Here is a 19,398-nt window from a genome sequence, read left to right as displayed (position 1 = left end):
TATGTGCAGACCATGGCCCCAGTGTGATGAGGGCTGCGCCTCCCCATTGCCCCCCGTGTCCCCGGCCCAACCTCAGACCTGGTGCACATCCCCCTGGCACGGGGGCCTCTCTCCTGTCCTGCCCCGCTCCCCACAACACCGCACCTCCTCGCGCTGCCCTAATCCTGTCTCCTCTCACCTTCCCGACCCCAAATCCCCACGTCCTTTCATCCTGGGGACCCCTCCCGGACCCTCGGGGCATCTCCTTCGCAATGATCTGCGCCACGGAGACTTGGAGCGAGAGCGACTGGTACTTGAGAACACGTCCTTGCGTTTTTATTTTAGGGAATCGCGCCTGTTTGGTAGCGGGTGTTAGAGGCCTTCGGCAAAGCACCAGGTCACGCAGCGGCGCACGCTGTGTGCACCCAGTGGAGTCGTTACCGGCGTCGGCAGTCGCAGCGTTACCTCCGGCAGCAACGTTTGCGTCCCTCGGAGGGAGCTCGGGGCTCCCAGCGGGACCCGAGGCCAACGTCCTCCTCCTCCAAGGAGATGGATGGGGAGGGACAACACGGAGAAAAACGCAGGTTTTCCTCGCCGGGGGGTGCTGAAGGCTTCGTGCCTCTCTCTCGGTGCGTAATGCCCTGCTGACGATGCGGTGAAGCCAGCCGTGCCCGTGCCAGGGATGCCACCAACGTGTCCCTTGCTCCCACCTGAACCCAGCGCCGTGGCTTCCTCACCACCCTTCTCCTCATGCCCAGCTCACGAGGGCTGGATGGGAGCCACGTTTCCAGCCCCAGGGGCACCTTGCAGAGGAACCAGGCTCTTCCTTCAGCTCCGAGATGAGGCTGCCCACCCCACCGAGGGCTTTCGCTCCTTCCCAAAAGGCTCTCCCTGCCCCGAACACCCCGAAATGGAAGCCAAAGGGCGGCTCCTGCGAACCCCTCGCATCCAGACCACGCGATGCTGGGGGCGGCAAAGCCTCATCCCAAGGGTGATTGAAGGGGCCTGGCTCCAAAGGGGGCCCGGCCCCGTGGATGTGGGGTTGGGGGGAGCACGGGGACCCCGGGGATGCAGTGGGAAGGTTGGAGAAAGCTTCTGGTTTCCGTCTGACTTGGAAGAGATGGGGTTTCCCCTGGGGTGAAACAGGCTGGAGGTTGGATAAGTGCCCACCAAATCTCTTCGGAGACCCCCAAGCTACCGAGACACAAAATCCGGGCGTTCTGGCTGCTTTTGGCCACAGCCCTTGGAGCCAACGAGACCTTTTCCAGCTCAGCACCTGCCCCGGGAAGGGGCCGGGGAGGACGGGGGGGGCACAGAAAGCTCCGAGGAGCAGACCCGACGGAGCCCATCTCCTGGTCCACCCCTCGCACTGCTTCGGGGCCACTTGCGGCGTGGTGCCGGTGGTCTCCAGCTTGTAGCACGGGCCAGGGGGACCCCAGCTCACCTCCGTGGAGCCGCGTCGGCTCTTACCAAAGCCGCTCTGGGGATCTCAACCACCTTCCTGCAAGCTCCCGGGGCCCAGCGAGGAGGTGGTTGGTGACGGCCGCGGGCTATGCCCAGCAGCCTCCTGCACTGAACATCTCAATAGATGGTTTGAATTGACGACTCCGATCTGACAATTTGCAAACTGGGGCTTTTTTTTTGTTGTTTTTTCTTTTTTTTTTTTTTTTTTTTCTCTGGATTTGCCCCCCAAAACCCCTGCCCTCCCCCCTCCCGCTGGGGTGGGAACGGGGAGCCGCGGTGCTCGGCGGCTCCCGGCATCTCCGGGGGCTTCGGCGGTTCCCACCCTGGAAGCTCACCCCCCTTCGCACACCTACGGCACGAGGACAGCTCTCCTCCCAAATGGACACTGTTCGACAAGAACCACCAAGGATAAAATCAAGGCAGGGACTCGGGGGGGGGTCCACAGCGCTCCCCGTCCCCGTCCTGCAGACTGGGGACATCGTGGGGTGGGTGGGGGGGACACAACGAGAAGGTCCCAGCTCCTGGTGGGAGGCACGGGGTGAGCGCTGGTGACGCAGAGGCCACCCGGCTGCCCGGAGCTCGTGCTGGAGCCTGGATCTGATTTTATCCTTGGATGTCAAAAAATAAACCCAAAATGGAGAGAAACAAAGGAAAGAGCTACATCGACCCCAGCCCCACATCCCAACCGAGGGCCCAAAGCAAAGAGCAGCCACGAAACCAAAGCAAAGGTCCAAAGGAAGAAGGAAAGTCGCTCACTCACTGGTTGGTCTGTGTTTCGCGCGAGCGCCGGTCGCAGGGATGGAGGTGCAAGCAAGCAAACGGGGCCGGGGCTTTCGCTGTTCGTAGTAATAACGTTTTGTACAAGTTCAAGAAGAAGCATCACGTCTCAGGCCGGTCGCTCTCCGCTCTCTGTCCTGCCATCCCTCTGTCCGTCCATCCGTCCGTCCGTCCGTCTGCCCGTGCCGGGCGCGAGAGAAAATCTGTTGGGTTGAGTGGGGTTTGTGGTCTGGTTTCCGTTTCCATCGGGGTTTGCTGGCTCCATTTCTCACCCTCTCTCCGATGCCCCTAAATGAAATACTCCTTCTTGTCGTCGCCGCCGGCTTGGCCGCCCTCTGCGTTGATGATGGCCGTGTCGGCGTCCGGGGCGTCATCGGAGCCCTTGGCCTCGTGGGTCAGGTAGGTACCTGGGGAGGGGGGTGGAGAGGGGACAGCGTCACGGCGGGGCCGTGCCGGCTGGGAAACGGAGGCGAGAGAAGTCCTTTGGGTTTGGCCTGAAATGGAAAAATCGCTGGGCTTCCCCCGGGATAAACCCTGCTCGGGGACCGAGCCTCACCTGGGCTGCTCAGAGCAGCTCACGCCGCCGGTGGAAAAATCACGCTTCCTTGCGTGGCTCTGCCTCCCCCACACCCCTGCACCCCCCGTCCCCGTTCCCCTGAGAGGTTTTCCTGCAAAAGGAGGCTGCAGCTCCGGGAGCCGAGGCGGCTGGGGCAGGGATGGGGGGGCTCTTACTCACACATCACCTCTGCTGGGCTTTGCTGCCGGCTGGCTGTGACCGTCTCCCCGTGCCTTACGCATACACCTGCTGGGCGGATGGAAAATCCAGGGATGGGGAGGGTGGAAATGGATCCAGGAGGAGGAGGAGGAGGAAGGTGGAAGGCTCAAGGGAGAGGGATGGGGATGGGGATGAGGCACGGGGCAGTGGCACGGGCACTGCAGGGCTGCGGGTGCCGAGGAGGAGAAGATGGAGATGGGGAACGAAGCTGCCTCTGCACGGCGCTGCCCAGCTCCACCGGGGCCAGCACGGAGGTGGGGAGCAGTCCCCAAATCCTTTGGGGGGGCTCTGTCGGCTGTGCTGGGTGTCTCTGGATGTGGGGCAGGGCTGCGGGATGGGCGCAGCAGCCTCTCTTGGCCCCGGGGCACCCCGGCGAGGTGGGAGCGCTGATCCCCCGTACCTTTGTGCCTGATCAGGTAGTGTCCCAAAACGATGAGGAGGCTGAGCAGGAGGAAGACGATGACGGCCACCACTCCGCCGATGACCGCGTGGTACGTGCTGGAGGTCGACGGCACCGGGCTGGCGTCTGCCCAGGCGGCAGAGAGGGAGAAAGCAGAGAGAGAGAAAGAGAGAGAGGAGGGGGTGCTGCGGTCCCCGCCGTGCGCCACAGGCTGCGGCTCGCCCCGCGCATCACCCAGGGCTGCGGGCGGGCAGGGACACATCCAGCTCGACCCAGGTGCTGTGGAGGTGAAGAAGGGGCAGGAGCAGAGCCAGGAGGGATGCAGAGAAGGGGAAGCAGCGGCCACGGGTGTTGGGGAGCCCTGCAGGGTGAGCACTGCCGTAGGCAACCCTCGCCCCGTGTGCGCCCTGGTCCTGCGCGACTGCTCCGCTGTCACCGTCCCCGAGGGCTGGGAGGGGATGGAGCCACGGAGCTGAGAGGTGATGCTCGGAAGGGACAGGGTGGAAAAAACAACATGGGAAGACGGAGGAAAGGGAGGGAGGCTCACACGGACGGGCTGCAGCTCACAAGTGGCCACGCCAGACAGACAAACGGACAGGGGGAAGCGGCTCTGGGGGGGTGGGGATGTAAGAGGGATGCTCCGGGGTGCTTCGCCCCGCTGGAATGGGATGGGAGGAGATGCTACGATGGGACCAGAGCCTGGTTGGGCACCTGGGATGTGGCACAGGTGTCCCTGGCCCAGGGGTGAGCCACCGTCCTCCTGCGGAGCGTCTCCGGCCGGGTCGGGGAGCAGCGGGTCCGTAAAGAGAGAGAAATGGAGCTTACGGTACCTTGGACGGGAGCTGGAGTGAAGGATGAGGCGGTGGCCATGGAAGAAGCATGAGAGATGGGCTGGGAAGGGCCCGGCGGAGGGGCTGGAGTGGAGTGAACGTGTGGGGTGGGGAGCTGGGGAAGATCTGGGGAGGACGACAAGAACACAGGGACACCAATCAACCCCTGGGAGGGACAGCACCCACGGGGGGGGACCCCCTGCCATGGTGGGAGCCCATTTTTTCTCTGCGGGTTCCTTCCACCACCCCGTTCTTCTCCTGCCACCGTCCTCTGGGTCACGGTGGGGACACCTTCCCGTGTCCTACCTGCCAGCACCCCCGGTCACCCCGCGAGGGACCCCGTGGGACCCTCGTGCCTGGGGTCACCCAGCACATGGGGCCACCTCCGCTCTCCCACGCGCGTCCTCGGGGACTTGGGTGGCGTGGGGCGGCTGCTCCGGTGATGCTCTGGGGGAAAAAGAGGGGGGAATTTGGAAAGGGGGGAACCGAGCCCGGAGGTGGAGCTGGAGGTGGTGGCACTGAGCGGGCTGGGGACATCGGTGGCCTTGTGGGTGGGCACTGAGTGCTCCCTGTGCTGACCCCGTACCCAGGGGTGATGGGGCCACAAGGTGACCAAGCAGGGCTTGCCGAGGACAGACGGCACGCTGTGGGACATTTGGGGGCTCCCCATGGGTGGGCAGAGGGTCTCAGGGGACGCTGACCCCAGGGGTGATCGCTGCCGTGTGCTCCTGTCACCCACAGCCATTTCGGAGGGGAAGGGGTTGAGGGTGCCCAGAACAAGAAAGGAGGGAAAGGGAAAAAGGGATAAAGGGAAAAAGGGATGGCAAAAGGGAAAAAGAGGGAAAAAAGGGAAAAAGAGGGAAAAAAGGGAAAAAGAGGGAAAAGAAAAGGGATAAGGGAAAGGCTGGAGCATGAAGGATGCTGAAAGATGGGAAATCCAAGGCTGGTGGAGAGCGGGGAGATGACAAGAGGAGGACGTAGAAAAGGAGGAAAAACCCCCAAAACCAGGGCCAAAAGCAGAGGACAAGACTCCCACCGAGACGAGGGGCTGGGTGCTGAGCGCGGCCAGGGGGAGCGCACGGCCCACGGGGCACGGTGACAGCGAGCAGGGCGGCAGAGCACGGCCAGGGCAGGGGGAAGCAGCGAGGGGACAGCGGTGGCGAGGGGACGGGGGCTGCCCCTTCCCCTGCGAGGACGGGCTCTGGGGACACAGGATGCGAGGCAAGCCTGCAGCTCGGGGTAAAGCCATGGGGTCGGCGTCCAAAATCTTGGGACGGGGCCACCAGGGCGCCCCATGGCTCAGAGGGGTCGGCGCTGGCTGGAAACCCACTCAGGCTCCTGTTTTTTTGCTGTCCCAGAGGCTCCAGATGGGTCCTGGAGACCCCGGTGCTCCCAGCACCGCGCCTCCCCACCGCAGGGGACGGGGACGGAGCTCAGCCACGTCCCTGCCTCAACCCCTCCCAGCCTGCTCCGTGCCCCCCCAATCTTCTTTCTGCCCCCCCAGCCCCATCCAGCAGCTCCGTGCGGTGCAGGGAAGGGCACGGCAAGGGCTGGATGCAACCCCAGCAGCTGGGGACACCCCCAAACACCGCCGGCATGCGCCCACCCCACGGCACAACGGAGCTCTCCCACCGCTCCCAGCACCCGTGCACGGCTCCACGGTGCCGTGGTGCCGAGGTGGGCGACGCCGGGGGCTGCCCGTGGCCCCCCCTAGACCCCTTACCGCTGACGTCCAGGTTGTATTTGGCCACGACGCTGCCCATGGAGCTGGTGGCCGTGCAGACGTAGGTGCCGCTGTCGCTCTTGTTGAGGAAGGGGAAGATGAGGATGCTGTCGGAGCTGAGCTGCAGCGGCGCGTCGCTGCCCTCCTTTTCCCACAGGAACTCCTGGGGGCTGCGGGGCGGGGAGGGGAGGGCGTCAGGCACCTCCGTGGCCCCCCACAGCATCCCGGGGAAAGGGGGAGATTGGGGAATGCCCGTGGGTGGTGGGGGTTTGCTGCCGTCCTCTGTGGGGTGCGTGGCATCGCCCTGCTCTGACCTGACCCCCCCCAGCCCCGGGGAGGGTTTTGGGGTGCACAATAGGGAAGGAGCAGCGAGGGGGGGTCCTTACACGGGGTTGCCCTGCCCGTCGCACTGCAGCTGGAGCTTCTCTCCTTCCCGCGGGTACAGGGGGTGCGGCTCGATCTTCGCCGTCGGTTTGTCTGCAAGAAGATCGGGGGGGGGGGTGAGCGCCCTGACCTGCGCCCCCCCCCAGCTCTGGGGGCCACCCCTCTGTGTCCCTGTCCCCCACGTGCCACGTACAGTGGACCTGCAGCTTCTGCGTGGTCGACCTCTCCGAGTTCTGCAGGGACTCGTGGTCCACCGTGCAGGTCACCTCGGCGTCGTTGTCCTCCTTGGTGACGCGGAACTCCACCCGACTGCTGACGGTGAAGGTTTTGCCGTTGGGGTCCTCCACCACCTCCGTGCCCTCGGCTGTGGGGACAGGGGACCGTTGGAGGCGACGGTCACAGCGCCCCTGCAGAGGGACGGGGCTGGCACGTGCGTTGAGCAAGGGGGTGCCCTGTCCCCATCCCATCGTCGGGAGCAGAGTGGGGTGCTGGTGTGGTCCAGCACCGGGCACATCCACAGCCCCTGGTGCCCCATCCATCCCCGTGGTGTCCCATCCATCCCCGTGGTGTCCCATCCATCCCCAAGGTGCCCCCAGTCCCCCCCCCAGCCCTCGGCACCCACCCTTCAGCTCCTTGTTGCCCTTCTTCCACCGCAGCTGGGCGGCGGGCTTGCTGCCGGAGGAGCGGCAGGTCAGCCGGGCTATCTTCTCCTCATCGATGGGCTGCTCGTGGCCGAAGATTTGGGGTTTCTGGGGGATTCCTGGAGGAGGAGGAGGAGGGGAGAAAGTCAACAACAACCTCTTAGCTCCGTGCGTGCTGCTGTCCAGAGATGGATGCGAGGGGAGAGATGCGACAAGGGTGGGTTAATGGATTGGGATGTGGGGTGGCAGGGGTGACCGGCCACACATTTGGTGTCCCAGACACGGGGCAGAGGCAGGGGGGCACCAGCACGTACCCAGCACGGTGACGAGAGCCTTGGCAGTCCTCACGGGCATGGTGAAGATGGAGCAGGTGTACTCCCCCTCGTCCGCCAGCACCACATCGGTGATGCTGATGGTCAGCTCGTTCGGCGTGGACCTCTGCAGCTGGATCCTGTTGTCTCGCAGGGCTGGGGGACGAGGGACAGTGTCACCAGGTGTAGGGTCACCGGGCTCCTTCCCCGGCTCCTGTTTTAACCCCGACGTCCCCGTCCCGTCCCCGGGTCCCCGCACGCACCTCGTTTCTCCCCGAAGTAGAGGGTCTGCTGGGCAGGGTTGGACCACTGCAGGGAGGAGTCGTCGGGGTCCTCCACCTGGCACTTGAGCACCACCGTGCCGCCGGCCACCACCGTCTCATCCGACGTCGTGGGCTGGCTCTCTGGGCGCAGAAAAGAGGGGTCAGAGGAGCCCCCCAGCATTGCCTCTCCCCCGGGGTGTGCAAGCATCACCGAGTGACCAAGGGAAGGGAGAGGGGGCCACGGCGCTGTCCCCAAAGCCCCGGGACACGTGGGGCTCCAGCACTCCGTGCATGGCCCCTGGGGGTGCCAGATGCTGGTGAACGGAGCCGGGGTGCCCAGGGAGGCTGCAGGAGACCCTGGCAGGAGACCCACGCGATGGGATGCCCTGCTGCCCGTCCATCTCCAGCACTGCCTCCAGCAAAAGCAGCTTTTTGAAGCAGGTCACCGTGTCCCTTGCCAGGGGTGCTGCTGCTCCCCGGTCCTCCCCATCCCTTCCACCTCCTCCCCGGCTGCGTTTCCCTAGCGCAGACGTCGCCGCGGAGCAGCCCAAGGGCAGAGAGGAGCACCGGGAGGATCGGATAACCCCCGGCTGCCCCAAGGACGGCTATTTTGGGAGAGCCGACGTGCCGGCGAGCCGAGCTGCCCCGCGGAGAAGGGGGATGCTCGCCCAGCCTGGAGGTCGCACGCAACAAGCAGCCCGACCCCGCTGCAGTTTGTGCTGGATGCAGCTTCACAAAGCATCGTTCTCCATCGTGGCACTCAAATTTTGGCTGGATTCAGGCTCAGGACCCAAGCTCAGGGATCCAGCCCCAGGCACCCGCAGCACAGCCCTGGTTTCATTTCCCTGCACGATGCCTGCTGTCGGGGAGAAGCTCCAGTTAGCAGAAGCAGCCTGTTTTGGGCTGAGTTTCTCCATTTTCTGCCCAGAGTGATGAAGAGAAATATTTTCTCTTGCTGACATTGCAAATTCCCCAAGGCTATCGTAGGGAACAGGAAGGAGCAGAGGGATCAGGGCTGGGAAGAAGGACTCCAGGCTTCCCAGGCCCGTGCTGAACTCCAGGAAACTTCAGGCTAGAAAGCGTGTGAAACCCCACTCGTACCAGCCTGGGGCACTCAAGAATGAAAATCTCCCAGAGATGCAGCACATTTGGATTAAAAACATTCCCAGGGTTCAGGGTTCCTTCCCCAGCCCCAGGAAATCGCCGTCACCGCCGCCTGTACTTCACGCCCGCTGTTCAAACTCCGCTCCTCTCCACTTGCTCGGGTTTAACAGCCAGCTGAAGAGCCTCTGCTTCCCATCTCCATCCTCGCGGATATTTATAGGCGCTGACCGAGTCCTCCCCATCCTTGCCACGCGCTGGCCTGGGCTCCTGAGCTGTGAGCCGTGACGGATGCTCTGCCCTGGTGCACCTCCAGCCTGCTCAAGCGTGGTCCCCGTGCCCGTGCCGTGGTCCCCACGCGTGCCGGTGGCTCTCCGGAGGGTCTGCGGGGTCTGATCCTGGGGATGGTGCCCGGTGAGCGGTGTCTGTGCCCCTGGCGTGGCTCACGCTGGGTGCACAAAGACTGCTGGGGAGCGGGTGGATGTCTGTCGGCTTGTTTTAATTCGGTTAACGATGCTCTTGTGCTGCTACGACCGTAATTAGGGGATTAGGCTGCTCCAAGCCACTGTTGTCCAAACTCAGAGCGCTCCCGCTCCGCCGCGATTGAGGACAGGGCATGAAACCCGCACAGGAGAGGACAGACCCACAATCTCTTAATTAACACAATTACCATCGCCTGCCACAGCGCTGGCCTCATTAAGGTATTAACACGGGGAGAGGCTCAGCAGAGGATGGGGGCACTGGGTGCCTGCGGTGCCTCCAGCATGCGATGGCCCCGGGATCCCGGAGCCCCCCCGGCATTTTGGCAGGATCCCCCTGCCCAGCTCCACCATCCATCAGTGGAGAGACCCCCCCGGGTCCTGCACCCTGACCTTGGGACCCCCATCCCGAGCACAGAAACCACCCCGGAGATTTCCTCCCCCTGCTTTGGCCCCGTGCCCCGGTGGCATCAGGGACCTGTGCCGCAGAGCCCCGATGTCCCCGACCCCACGGAGAGGCCCCGGTGCCGCAGAGCCGCGCTGCCACGACCCAGATCCCCGCTCACCTCCGTGCCCGACAGCTTGGCGAGCAGATGGGCACGGCTGGGCTGCCTTGATTTAATTAAAACCCGCCGTGGCTGGAACCTGCCGGCCCTTGGCAGCACCGGGACACCGCCACCACGGGACCAGGGGGCTTTGTCCCATCCTGCGATGGCACAGGGAGGGGACAAGGCAAGGTCCCCGACCCTCCTTACTCTGCTGTCCCTAGACATGAGCAAGGAGGGTTGGGGACCCTAGGAGGACACAAGGACCGAGGATGCCACCCCAGGGAGGGGACACAGAGCACCGGGAGGACACCCAGTGCACCGTGACTGCTCCAGCACCACACAGAGCATCCCCTGCACTGACAGCAGAGAGCATTGGGGTTGGGTCCGTGTTGGCACCCGGGTCCAAACTGCCCCCACGAGCATGGGGACAGGTGCTGGATGCTCCAGGAAGCATCCGTGCCCGCCTTGCCAGCACGGAGCTGCTGCCACCTGACAGCCCAGGCTGGTGCCAGCCCCTCGCCCTGGCATGGAGCATTCCTCGGCTGCGCCACCGTGGGCACCCCGAGCCCGCTGTGCTGTTTGGGGCTCCAAAATTGCTCTGTGAGGCTGGTGTTGCAGCCAGTCCGGGCCCCCCCTGTGTCCTGCCTGGCCCTGGCACAAAGCAGAGCTCCTGGTGCTCGGGGCTCCTCTCCAGCATCTCCAGGAGGGGGAAGCAGATCCTCAGCTCCACAGCTCTGCGTTTCCACCTCCGCTCCCTCACTGCCCATCCCGGGCCCCTGCCCAACCTCCTGGCATCCCGCAAAGGCACGAGGTGTGAGAACAAGCAGTGAGGGCTGCAAGGAGCTGGAGCACCATCGGGGCTGCCCCGCTGGGACCCTCCTGAAGGAGGTGGCCAGGCCCATGGGAAGCGGGATGAAAACGATGCTCGGGCACCCCACAAAGCACCACGGGCACCTGGTTTTGGCTGCGAGCTGCTGCCTGCGCTCGTTCCAGATCCTGGCTGGCACAGGGAAATTAGAGAGACACCACGCTCCAGAAAAATCAATACTTCATTAATTAAACCTGTGAACATTTGCAGGGGGCTGCAATTGGATTTATGAGGGGAAAAACGATATTCTCGTCTCTCCTGGCTCCCCAAGCCAGAAGCGGGTCCTGTCCAGGTGCTCCCCAAAACCCCGGTGTCCTCATCCAGGTGCTTGCTCCTGGGGCAGGTCGCCTCCTCTCCGAGGGGTGTTTTTTGGTCCCGCAGCTCGTGGAAGGGGAAGCTCCATCCCGAAGCACACGGCTGGCACCACCAGAGCCACTCGAGAGCTTTGAGCCCGGTGGGTTTTCGGCACGGCTCCGACATCTGCTGCGCGGGCTGATCCGGGCGGCGCGCGAATCCACAGTCTGGGCCGCCCAGAGCCCGGCTTCCAGGCTCCTCCGTGCAAGCAGCTGCCTCGCTCCAGATTTTGTTATAGGAGGGGGAAACCTGCTCCGGTTTCCATGCATCTGCTCGGCACCGTGCTCCTCTTCCTCGCACGCCTGCGGAGGACACGGGGTTTTTGTGCACGATGGATGAATCCCGGTCCCTCTGCGGTGCTCTCCTGCTGGCAGTGATGATCCTGCAGCACCAGGTCCCCTCCTGCCCGGTGCCATTGGGACCCCTCTGACAGCCACAGGAGCTCTGGCAGCCAGGTGCTTTGGGAAGGTTCCCAGGTTCTGCCTCACGGCTACGGGGACAAACCCATCCCGCAGCACAGTTTGCGTCCTCCGGTGCCAAAATGTCCCTCTGCCAGCTCCCAGCCCCAAGCCTCCAGCCGAGCCTTCCCCCAGAGCAAGGGGTTTAATCTCCAGGTGACGTTTCAACAGGAACACTCACTGGGAGAAGAAGAAAACATGGCCCTGAGGAGCCTGCTCCCAACCCCGAGCAGGACCTAAACCAACCCATGTCCCAACACGGCATCTTGCCTGATTTCTCCAACCTCGGGCACGCACAGGAGCAGTTTCCAGGAAGGGGCAGAGCAAGGGCAGAGCCCAGCTCCGTGTCACAGCCTGCTCTGAACCCCGGGACTTTGCTGGGCTTCTCCCAGTGCCTTCATCCATGGCACCCCATGGATCATCCCCAGCATCCTGCAGCTCCGAGGGCACCATGGTCCTGCGGGGTCCCAGCTCCTGCTGCGGGGCACCGGGGGTCACCTCCCTGCCGGGGGGGGAGCTGTCAGCCCTGCCTGCCACCTCACCAGGGTTGAGCAGCTGAAACGAGGCCAGCAATTAGCACCGAATCCAGGAGCAGAAGCTGAAGGAGCTGAAGGGAAGGGGCCCGAAGCTCTCAGCTGATGGGGTGGATGCGCCTCACCTCCGAGCCCCTGCGCTGTGCCTCGAGGGAGCATCCCCTGCTCCGGGGGGGGCTTCTCCCCACCCCACACCCATCGCTCTCCTGCTTGCCCCAAGGCTGGGTGAAGCCTCTGCAGAGCACTGGGATGGATCCAGCTGCTGTGGGGGCCGGGGAAGCCCCCCGACAGCGGCAGCAGCTCCCGCCTGCAGCGCTGGCAGCCGCACAAAGGCGGGTGCCGCTGGCGCCTCTGCTCAGCCTCGCTCGTGCCGTGCCGGCAGCTCAGCGAGAGGCAGCGATGGGGGGATCCCAACGCAGGGTACTGGGGCTGCTCCTCCTGCCCAGGCCACCTGCAGGCCCGTGGCCACCCCGCAAAGCCAGGGCTGGTTCCCTGGGTCGTGGGCAAAAACCTCGCCAGGGCCCCAAAAGGTGTCCCCGGTGTGGATGTGGTCATGCAGCCGCCACGAGTCGCAGCAGCCAGAGTTCCTTTGGAGTCCCCAAAAGGAGGAAGAGCCACAGGGGAACCGGGGAGGTTGGGAATCCTGGAAGCCAGCCCTCCTCCTCCTCCCATCAGCAGGCAGGGACCACCTGGCCCCATCCCCTCATGTCCTGGGGGGATCAGAGGATGGGTGGGGAGGGACCTCCAGGACCCCCTGCACCACACCAGGCTGCCCAGAGCCTCGTCCCATCCTGTGGCCTCCGACATTTCCAGGGCTGGGGAATCCTCCTCCTGCCCCAAAAGGGCCCCATTTTGTCCATCTCCCTTCATCGCCCAGCCCTGGACCTCCCAAAATCTCACCTCACCTCCGGCACGGGACCGTGTCCGAGGGTTCTCGGCCCCTCGGACGGGGAGCAGCTGCTCACCACTTTTCTGAGCGTGTTTTTTAGCTCCTACCCTAAGGCCAATCTCCACCATGAGTGTTGCCAAGGAAACGAGCTCTTTGCTTTGACAGTTCTGTTTTAAGGATCTCCTGCCTGCCCAGCGAGGTGTCTTCGAAATGGTTGCTTCAGATGCCCCGGCGGATTGCTTGTTGCTTTGCAGGCATCCAAACACGCACCCGGCTCTGCCCAGGCTGGCAGGAGAAATTGCTGCTGCCGGCTGTCTGAGGATTAAACACACAAGTTGTGCACGAGGGCATTTGTTACCTGGGAATAAGGACTAATTCCCTCTGTTCTGGGAAACCCTGGCGGCTCCGCTCCCTGCCCAGGGGCCGGCGTGCCTGCTGGTGGGTGCCGCACATCGATGCCATGTCCTGACTTCACAGGAAGAGGAGGGAAAAGTCATTTCGGAAGAAAAAAATAGGGTTGAATCCCACTGTCCTTCACTTGGCTGCAACAGATGCCGCGATGGATGCTCCGCTGTGGCTGGCTGCAGTGGGGACCCCCCAGATCCCAAGGGAGGCCCCAGGGTAACAGAGCTCCGAGCTTCGGCCGCATGCCACCAGCTCCCCTCTGCCACCGCCCAGACTCTGCCTTTTGAAGGTGAAGCCCCTAGCATCATGGGGAGAGGAAAAAAAAAAGCCCAAAGTGGTGAAATGTGGAGAGGTGGAGTGGAGCCCACTGAGGGAGCCCCGAGATGCTGACCTGCAAGGGCAGAGGCAAGCCAACAGCACGGCACAGATGCCACGGAGCACATCCTGCCTCTGGAAAACAGCTCCCCGGGGCGCACGGGGCAGCAGCATCCCGTCAATTCCTCTCTTCTGGCCCGATCAGTGCTCTGCTTGCTGCTGGAGATCAGCGAAGGCTTCCCAGGGCGTGCGGCGGCCACAAGTCAGGGGCTCCATCAATAGCAGCAGGGCAGGACGGGCACCTCGGGAGCCTTGAGCGACAGCAGCTGGCTGGAAAAACTGATGCTGCGCACCGGGCTCGCCTGTAAACAGGCTGGGGTGGAAATACAGAGGCTGAGCTGGAAATAAAGAGGCTGAGGTGGAAATAAAGAGGCTGAGGAACCGCATCTGGGGATGGAGCCACGCACCCATGCGCCACACGGGGATTCGGGTGCCCAGGTCGCTGCCCCGGCTCGGTGCAGGATGCCCAGGGGGCTCGGCAGCCACAGCAGCTGCCGCCGGCCCCGCGGCCTCGCCGCATTACAGCGGAGGCCAAGCGTGGCGCTGCGCAGGTGACCGGAATGGTTAAACATCTTCCTGCCCAGCCCTCGGCGCCCGTCTCCGCTTCTTCTCCGCCTTCCTCCGCTGTTATTTATGCTCGCGGCGCCGAGCCTCGCCTGGGGAAGGGCTCCTGGCACTGAGGATGCTCGAATCCAACCCGAACCGGCCTTTCTGCGCCTGGCTCTCCTCTGCCCTTCCACACCAGAGCACGGCGAGAGGCTGGGACAGCACTGGGAGCTCATCCCCAAGCAGGATGGAGCCCCGGTTTTGCGCCCGACTGGGAGCGGAGGGGAGAGAACTGGACCAGATGGTTCAAGCTGAGCTGCCCCAGTAATCCGGGCAGGATCGGGTACATCTGCCTGCGTGGGTGTCACCGCGCTGGCATCGCCTCCAAAGGCCCACCGAGGCACCGAGGGCACGACTCAATCTGTGCCCTGCTGGGGCTGGGCACGGGGGAACCACGGCACCCACCTGCAAGGGGGGCACGGCACTTCCCCAGGGGTGTCTGCATGAGCAGATCGGGCTCTACAGCAGCCAACACCGGGAGAAAAAGCCTGGTGGCACACAAACGGAGCCCACCAAGCGCCAAGACCACCGCCACGCCACCTTGGGCACGCGCTCGGGTCCTGCAGCCCCCTCCTCGCTCAGGCTGCTGCTCCCCTGGCGAGTCCCCGAATGGCACCTTGGCTCGGGGTAAAACTAGGTTAAAACCGACCTAGTGAAAACAAACAAAAATGTTCGCTTTCCTGCAGATTCCTCCATCTGGCGGCGTGCCGGGCCGTGCCAGCTCTGGGGTGAGCACCCAGATGTAGCCGCCCCCGGTCCCTCCGGCAGCTCCGGGGAGGCACAGAAGCAGAGCAGGGGGAGGCCACACATGGGGGGGGTCCTCGACAAGCCCTCCATCCCCTTCCAAAGGGGTGCCTGGGTTTGGGATGGAGGCACATCTTGCTTGGGCAGCAGCACCCTGGGGCTCTCAGGATGCTTCTCCAACCCTACGCAATGCTCCCCTGCTCTGTGCCAAACCCGAGGAATCATTGGGATCGCTTCCCACCCACGCCAGCACGTCCCCTCGCTGTCTGGGTATGTCCAGGGCAGCTCTGCGGGACTTATCCCAGGCATTGTCTTCAAATCCAACCCGGGCTGAGCCGGCCGCGCTGTGCCAGGGCGCTGAGCAGCGGCTTTTCCGCCCCAGCTGCCCTCCGCTCGGATGCTCCGTTTCGGCCGTTTTCACTGATCCCTGGCCACGGTGCCAAAGCTGCTCGCCTTCCCCCAGCAGGCAGCTGATGGGAACCCCCCAAAAAGGGGCTGTAGGGGTACGGAGGGGTCACACTCGACCCCCTCGTGCTGTGCCCGCTGAGGCTTTGTGGTGGGAGCAGATGGGGAGCCCTGGTGGCACTGCACATGGGGTGGGTACGGGCACGGCCCCGGCCCCACGCAGCAAAAAAAGGGGATTACGTTATCCTTCAACAGCTCCTGGGGGATGCAGAGCTCTTGGCAGCTGCCTCGGGGACAGGAGCCAGCCCCCAGCCGTCCCCTTGTCCCCCTGTGCCACCGGGGGTCCCACGCAGGGCCCCACTGCTGGAGGTGCCATTTGGGGTCCCACCTCCATGCCCAGCATCCCCCTGACACCTCCTGGAGCTCTCCCGTGAGCTGGGGAAGGGCGAGCAGTGTCCGTGTCCCCAAAAACTCCCCCGAGGTGACCCACGGCCACCCCCCAGCCACAAGATGCTGCTCCCAGATGGGCAGGGGGTGGCATCTTACATGCAGAGAGCTCCTCCAGCGTGCCCTGGCCAAGCAGACATCTCCAGAAGGACGGTGCCACCCTTCCCCATGGGGACAGCATCCCAAACCCTAAATACCGAGGGGTTTCTAGTGGTAGGGAATGGGCTCAGGACAAGTGGAGCAGCTCTGGTAGGGGACGAGGGACGTGAGCCCTGCCCCGTGCTGCGCCCCACGGGCCGGCTGTCCTCGTGCCACCCACGGTTGGGTGCCAAGAGCGAGGGGGCGCCGAGAAAAACAGCCCCGGGGAGCCCGGTTTTGGCACGCTGAGGCTCCCCCCCGGGGGAGCAGAGCAGGGCGCCGCTCAAACAAAAGGCTCCCACAGCTCCGGAGAGTGGAATAACACGGGGGGGGGGAAACAGGGACGGGGGGGGCAATCCTCACGGCGCAGCCGACCACGCAAGGCAGCCCAAACACTGAGCAATGTGCCGACGGCAGCACGGCTCCGGCCAAGCCCACGACCGCCGCCAGGCAGTGCCAGCTCCGCCACGGCCCCAAAAATCCCCCCTCCTGCCCCCCAAAAACGCACGGGGAGGTGCGAGGCTGCGGCGGCTCCTCCAGCGCCTTCCAGTTTGGCTCACTGGGGCGCACTGGGGTCCCCTGGGGCTTTCCACGGCGGCTGCTGGGGAGCCCGGGGACAAATCCTGCAGCATCACCGCGCCCTTGGACGAGCAGCTCAGGACCACAACCGCCAGCACTGCCCCCCCCAGCGGGGCTTTTGCTTGGCCCCACAGACACCCCCAGCCCCAAATCCCCCAAATCCTCAAGTTTTGGGTTCCTACAGGAGCCTGGGGGCCACAACCTGCAGGAAAACAGAGCCACGAACCCACCCCCCAGGGTGATGCTGCGTGTGACAGCCACCTCCCCCAAGCCACAGTGGGGGGGTCTGCTGCTTGCAGGGTGCAGGAACCCCCCCCGGAGACCCCCTCCCCTAAAAACCACCTCCCCAAACATAGCACCGAGCATCTCCAGACACAACCAGGGGGCTGCTGGGGCATTCAGCTCTGCTGAGCAACAGGGGAAAAAAAAAAAATCCCCAAAAAAACCCAAAGCGCAGCCATTTACGAGCCGCCCCCCCTTTTATTTCTAGCCCCCCCCCAACACACAAATGATATTTGCTTTGCGGCACTTCATTAAAGGGCGCCCGGCCACGCAGCGCGGCGCGGGTAAACACCCTTTGTCTGGAGGGCTCGGGGGAGCCGCGTGCCCCCGCAGAGCAAACACGCCGGGGATTTATGGGATGCTCGGGGATTTATGGGATGCTCGGATGCCATCAGACGCCCGCGCCAGGGCTGTGCCCAGCTGTGTCCCCCCCCCCTTGCATCACCCAGACCCCCCGCCCCACAGGGCGAGGCAGGGCGGTGCTGAGTCTCCAAACGGGCGCTCCTTTCCCCAAAATGGGGGATTTAGGGTTTTTGTTTTTGTTTTTGTTTTTTTTTTTCCTGGGGGTCTTCAAATCTAAGGGGGCTGCCCCACCCTGTAAGGGTGTCACCGTCACCCCCCCCCACCTCGGAGGATGTCACCATCACCGTGCCCATCTCATGGGGGTGTCACCATCACCTGCCCCCCCCCATAATAAATCCCTGGACGATGTGACCAACGCCCCCCCAAAATCTCAGAGATTGTCACCATCCCCCTGTCCTCCCCCCCAAGGACTGTCACCAACCCCCCCCCCGAGGATGTCACCAGCACCCTGCCCACCCCACAGGGCGGTCACCAGCGCCCTCCCCCCCACCAAAACCCCGCCGATGTCACCGCCGCCCTGCCCATCCCTGGGGGGACGCCACCATCGCGCCCCCCCCAACCCCAAAAAAACGCCACCACCCCCCCCCCGCAGGACTGTCACCCCACAGGGGTGCCACCACCGTGTCCCCAAACCCCATAGGGGTCTGTCCTCCATCCCCACGGGGGTGCCCCCACCGTGCCCCCCCCACCCCATAGGGGTCCGTCCCCATTGGGGGGGGGGTCTGCCCCTAATCCTCATGGGGCTGTCATCACCGTGCACCCCCCCCAATCCACGGGGGGGGGGGCACCACCGGCCACATCCCCACCCCACGGGGGTGCCCCCACCGTGTCCCCCCACCCCATAGATGCCTGACCCCAAAACGTGGGGGCTGCCCCCCCCATATGGGTCTACCTCCCCCCCATGGGGGGGTCTACCCCCCCCCGAATGCCAATCTGCCCCCTCCCCCCCGGTGCTCAGCCCCCCGCCATCCCCCCACGGCTCAGTGGGGAGGGGTTGGGGTGGGGGGGTGGGGATGATAAATTTTGGTCGTGCCCCCCCCGGGGGTGTCGTGTCCCCCCCCTACCCCCCCCCCAAAAGCCGGGCTCCGCCGCCCGCCGGGGCCTGTCTGGAACCTTCCGCCGCCCCAGCCCCGCCCCGGGCGGCGACGGCGGAGACCGGGGGGGGGGGGGGGGGGCACACACCGGAGGGGGGGGGTGATGGGGGGGGCACCGTCGGCTCCGTGACCTTGAGCCCCGCCGCCCCCCCCCTCCTCCTCCTCCTCCCGGGGCCGCGGCTCCCGGTTCCGTTCGCCGGGGCGGACCCCGAGGGCAGGGACCGGGGCGGGGCGGGCGGGGCGGGGGCGGGCCCGGGGTGGGGCGGCACCTGCCGGGCCCCGCTGTGCCTGACCCACATAACGGCGGCGAGCCCGGTACCCCCCCCCCCCCCCCCCCCCAACCCGTTAAACCCGGCACCCCCCCCGTTATCCCCATCACCCCCGTTATCCCCTTTAGGATGCGGAGCGGAAGGACGGGACCCCCTGTCACCCCCTTAATCCGTTACCCCCCCCCCATCCGTTAACCCCCCATCCTCCGTGTGCCCCCCCCCCCTCTTTCCGTTAACCCCCCCCCGGTACCGGCGGCCGCTCACCGTCCCGGGAGAGGTTCCCGTTGGCGGCACCGAGGAGGAGCAGCAGGAGGCTGAGCACGGAGGGCGGCATGGTGCTGAGCACCGTGGGGGGGGGGGCTTTACCGAGCCTAACCGGGGGGGTGAAGGGGTTGGGGGGGGGGGGGGGGAAGGGAGCGGCGGCGACGGTGGCTCCGTTCCCGTCGCCGCTCTCCCGGTCTGGAGCCGGCGGTGCGGCAGCGGCGGGGATTAAATAGAGCGCGAGGGAGAGACCATTCGCAAGGCGCCGGCGGGGGGGGGTAAAAGGGGGGGGGGGGCAGCGGCGGTGCCGCCCCCGTCTGTGCCCGGGTAAACAGTGCCCGCGCCGCCTGCCCCCCCCCCCCAAAAAAAAAAAAGCTAACAGCCCCCCCACACCCACCCACCCCGCGCCCCAGGGTGTTGTGGTGTGGTCCGCGCCGGGGGGGGGCACACACACCCCATGGGGGGGGAGGGGGGGTGGGCTTGCACTGATGGGGGGGGGGTTTGGGTTGTTTTTTTTTTTTGGGGTGGGGGGGGCGCTGGCATCGGTCCCTGGTGTGGATGGGGGGGGGTTATGGTGTGGGGGAGGCTTCGATCTGAGGGGGTCCGGGGGCTGGGGGGGGGTGATGGGGGGTTGAGGGGGTCCTGGGTTGAGG

General features: G+C 65.0%; 1 protein-coding gene across 3 annotated transcripts; it reads right to left on the bottom strand.

The window, feature by feature from the left end:
• Positions 1–300: 300 nt before the first annotated feature.
• On the bottom strand, positions 301–18,833 carry CADM3 (cell adhesion molecule 3). 3 transcript variants are annotated; one of them, XM_084303400.1, is made up of 12 exons: positions 18,749–18,833; positions 7,548–7,688; positions 7,288–7,440; positions 6,955–7,092; positions 6,526–6,696; positions 6,335–6,425; positions 5,949–6,118; positions 4,226–4,351; positions 3,396–3,521; positions 2,957–3,022; positions 2,493–2,627; positions 301–2,423 (listed from the first exon to the last, which is right to left on the bottom strand). In XM_084303400.1, the coding sequence occupies exons 1-11, from the start codon at positions 18,816–18,818 to the stop codon at positions 2,509–2,511; spliced, it is 1,371 nt and encodes a 456-aa protein (XP_084159526.1). In that variant the 5' UTR covers positions 18,819–18,833; the 3' UTR covers positions 301–2,423; positions 2,493–2,508. The 3 variants fall into 3 exon arrangements, with proteins under 3 accessions (XP_084159526.1, XP_084159525.1, XP_084159527.1); XM_084303399.1 differs by having other exon boundaries at positions 301–2,627; XM_084303401.1 differs by lacking the exon at positions 4,226–4,351 and having other exon boundaries at positions 301–2,627.
• Positions 18,834–19,398: the final 565 nt, after the last annotated feature.

The sequence above is a fragment of the Netta rufina genome (assembly GCF_964035555.1).
Source record: "Netta rufina genome assembly, chromosome: 29".
Classification (NCBI taxonomy): Eukaryota; Metazoa; Chordata; class Aves; order Anseriformes; family Anatidae; genus Netta; species Netta rufina.
The sequence above is the reverse complement of the archived record's forward strand: the minus strand, read 5'-3'. Positions and strand labels throughout refer to the sequence as shown.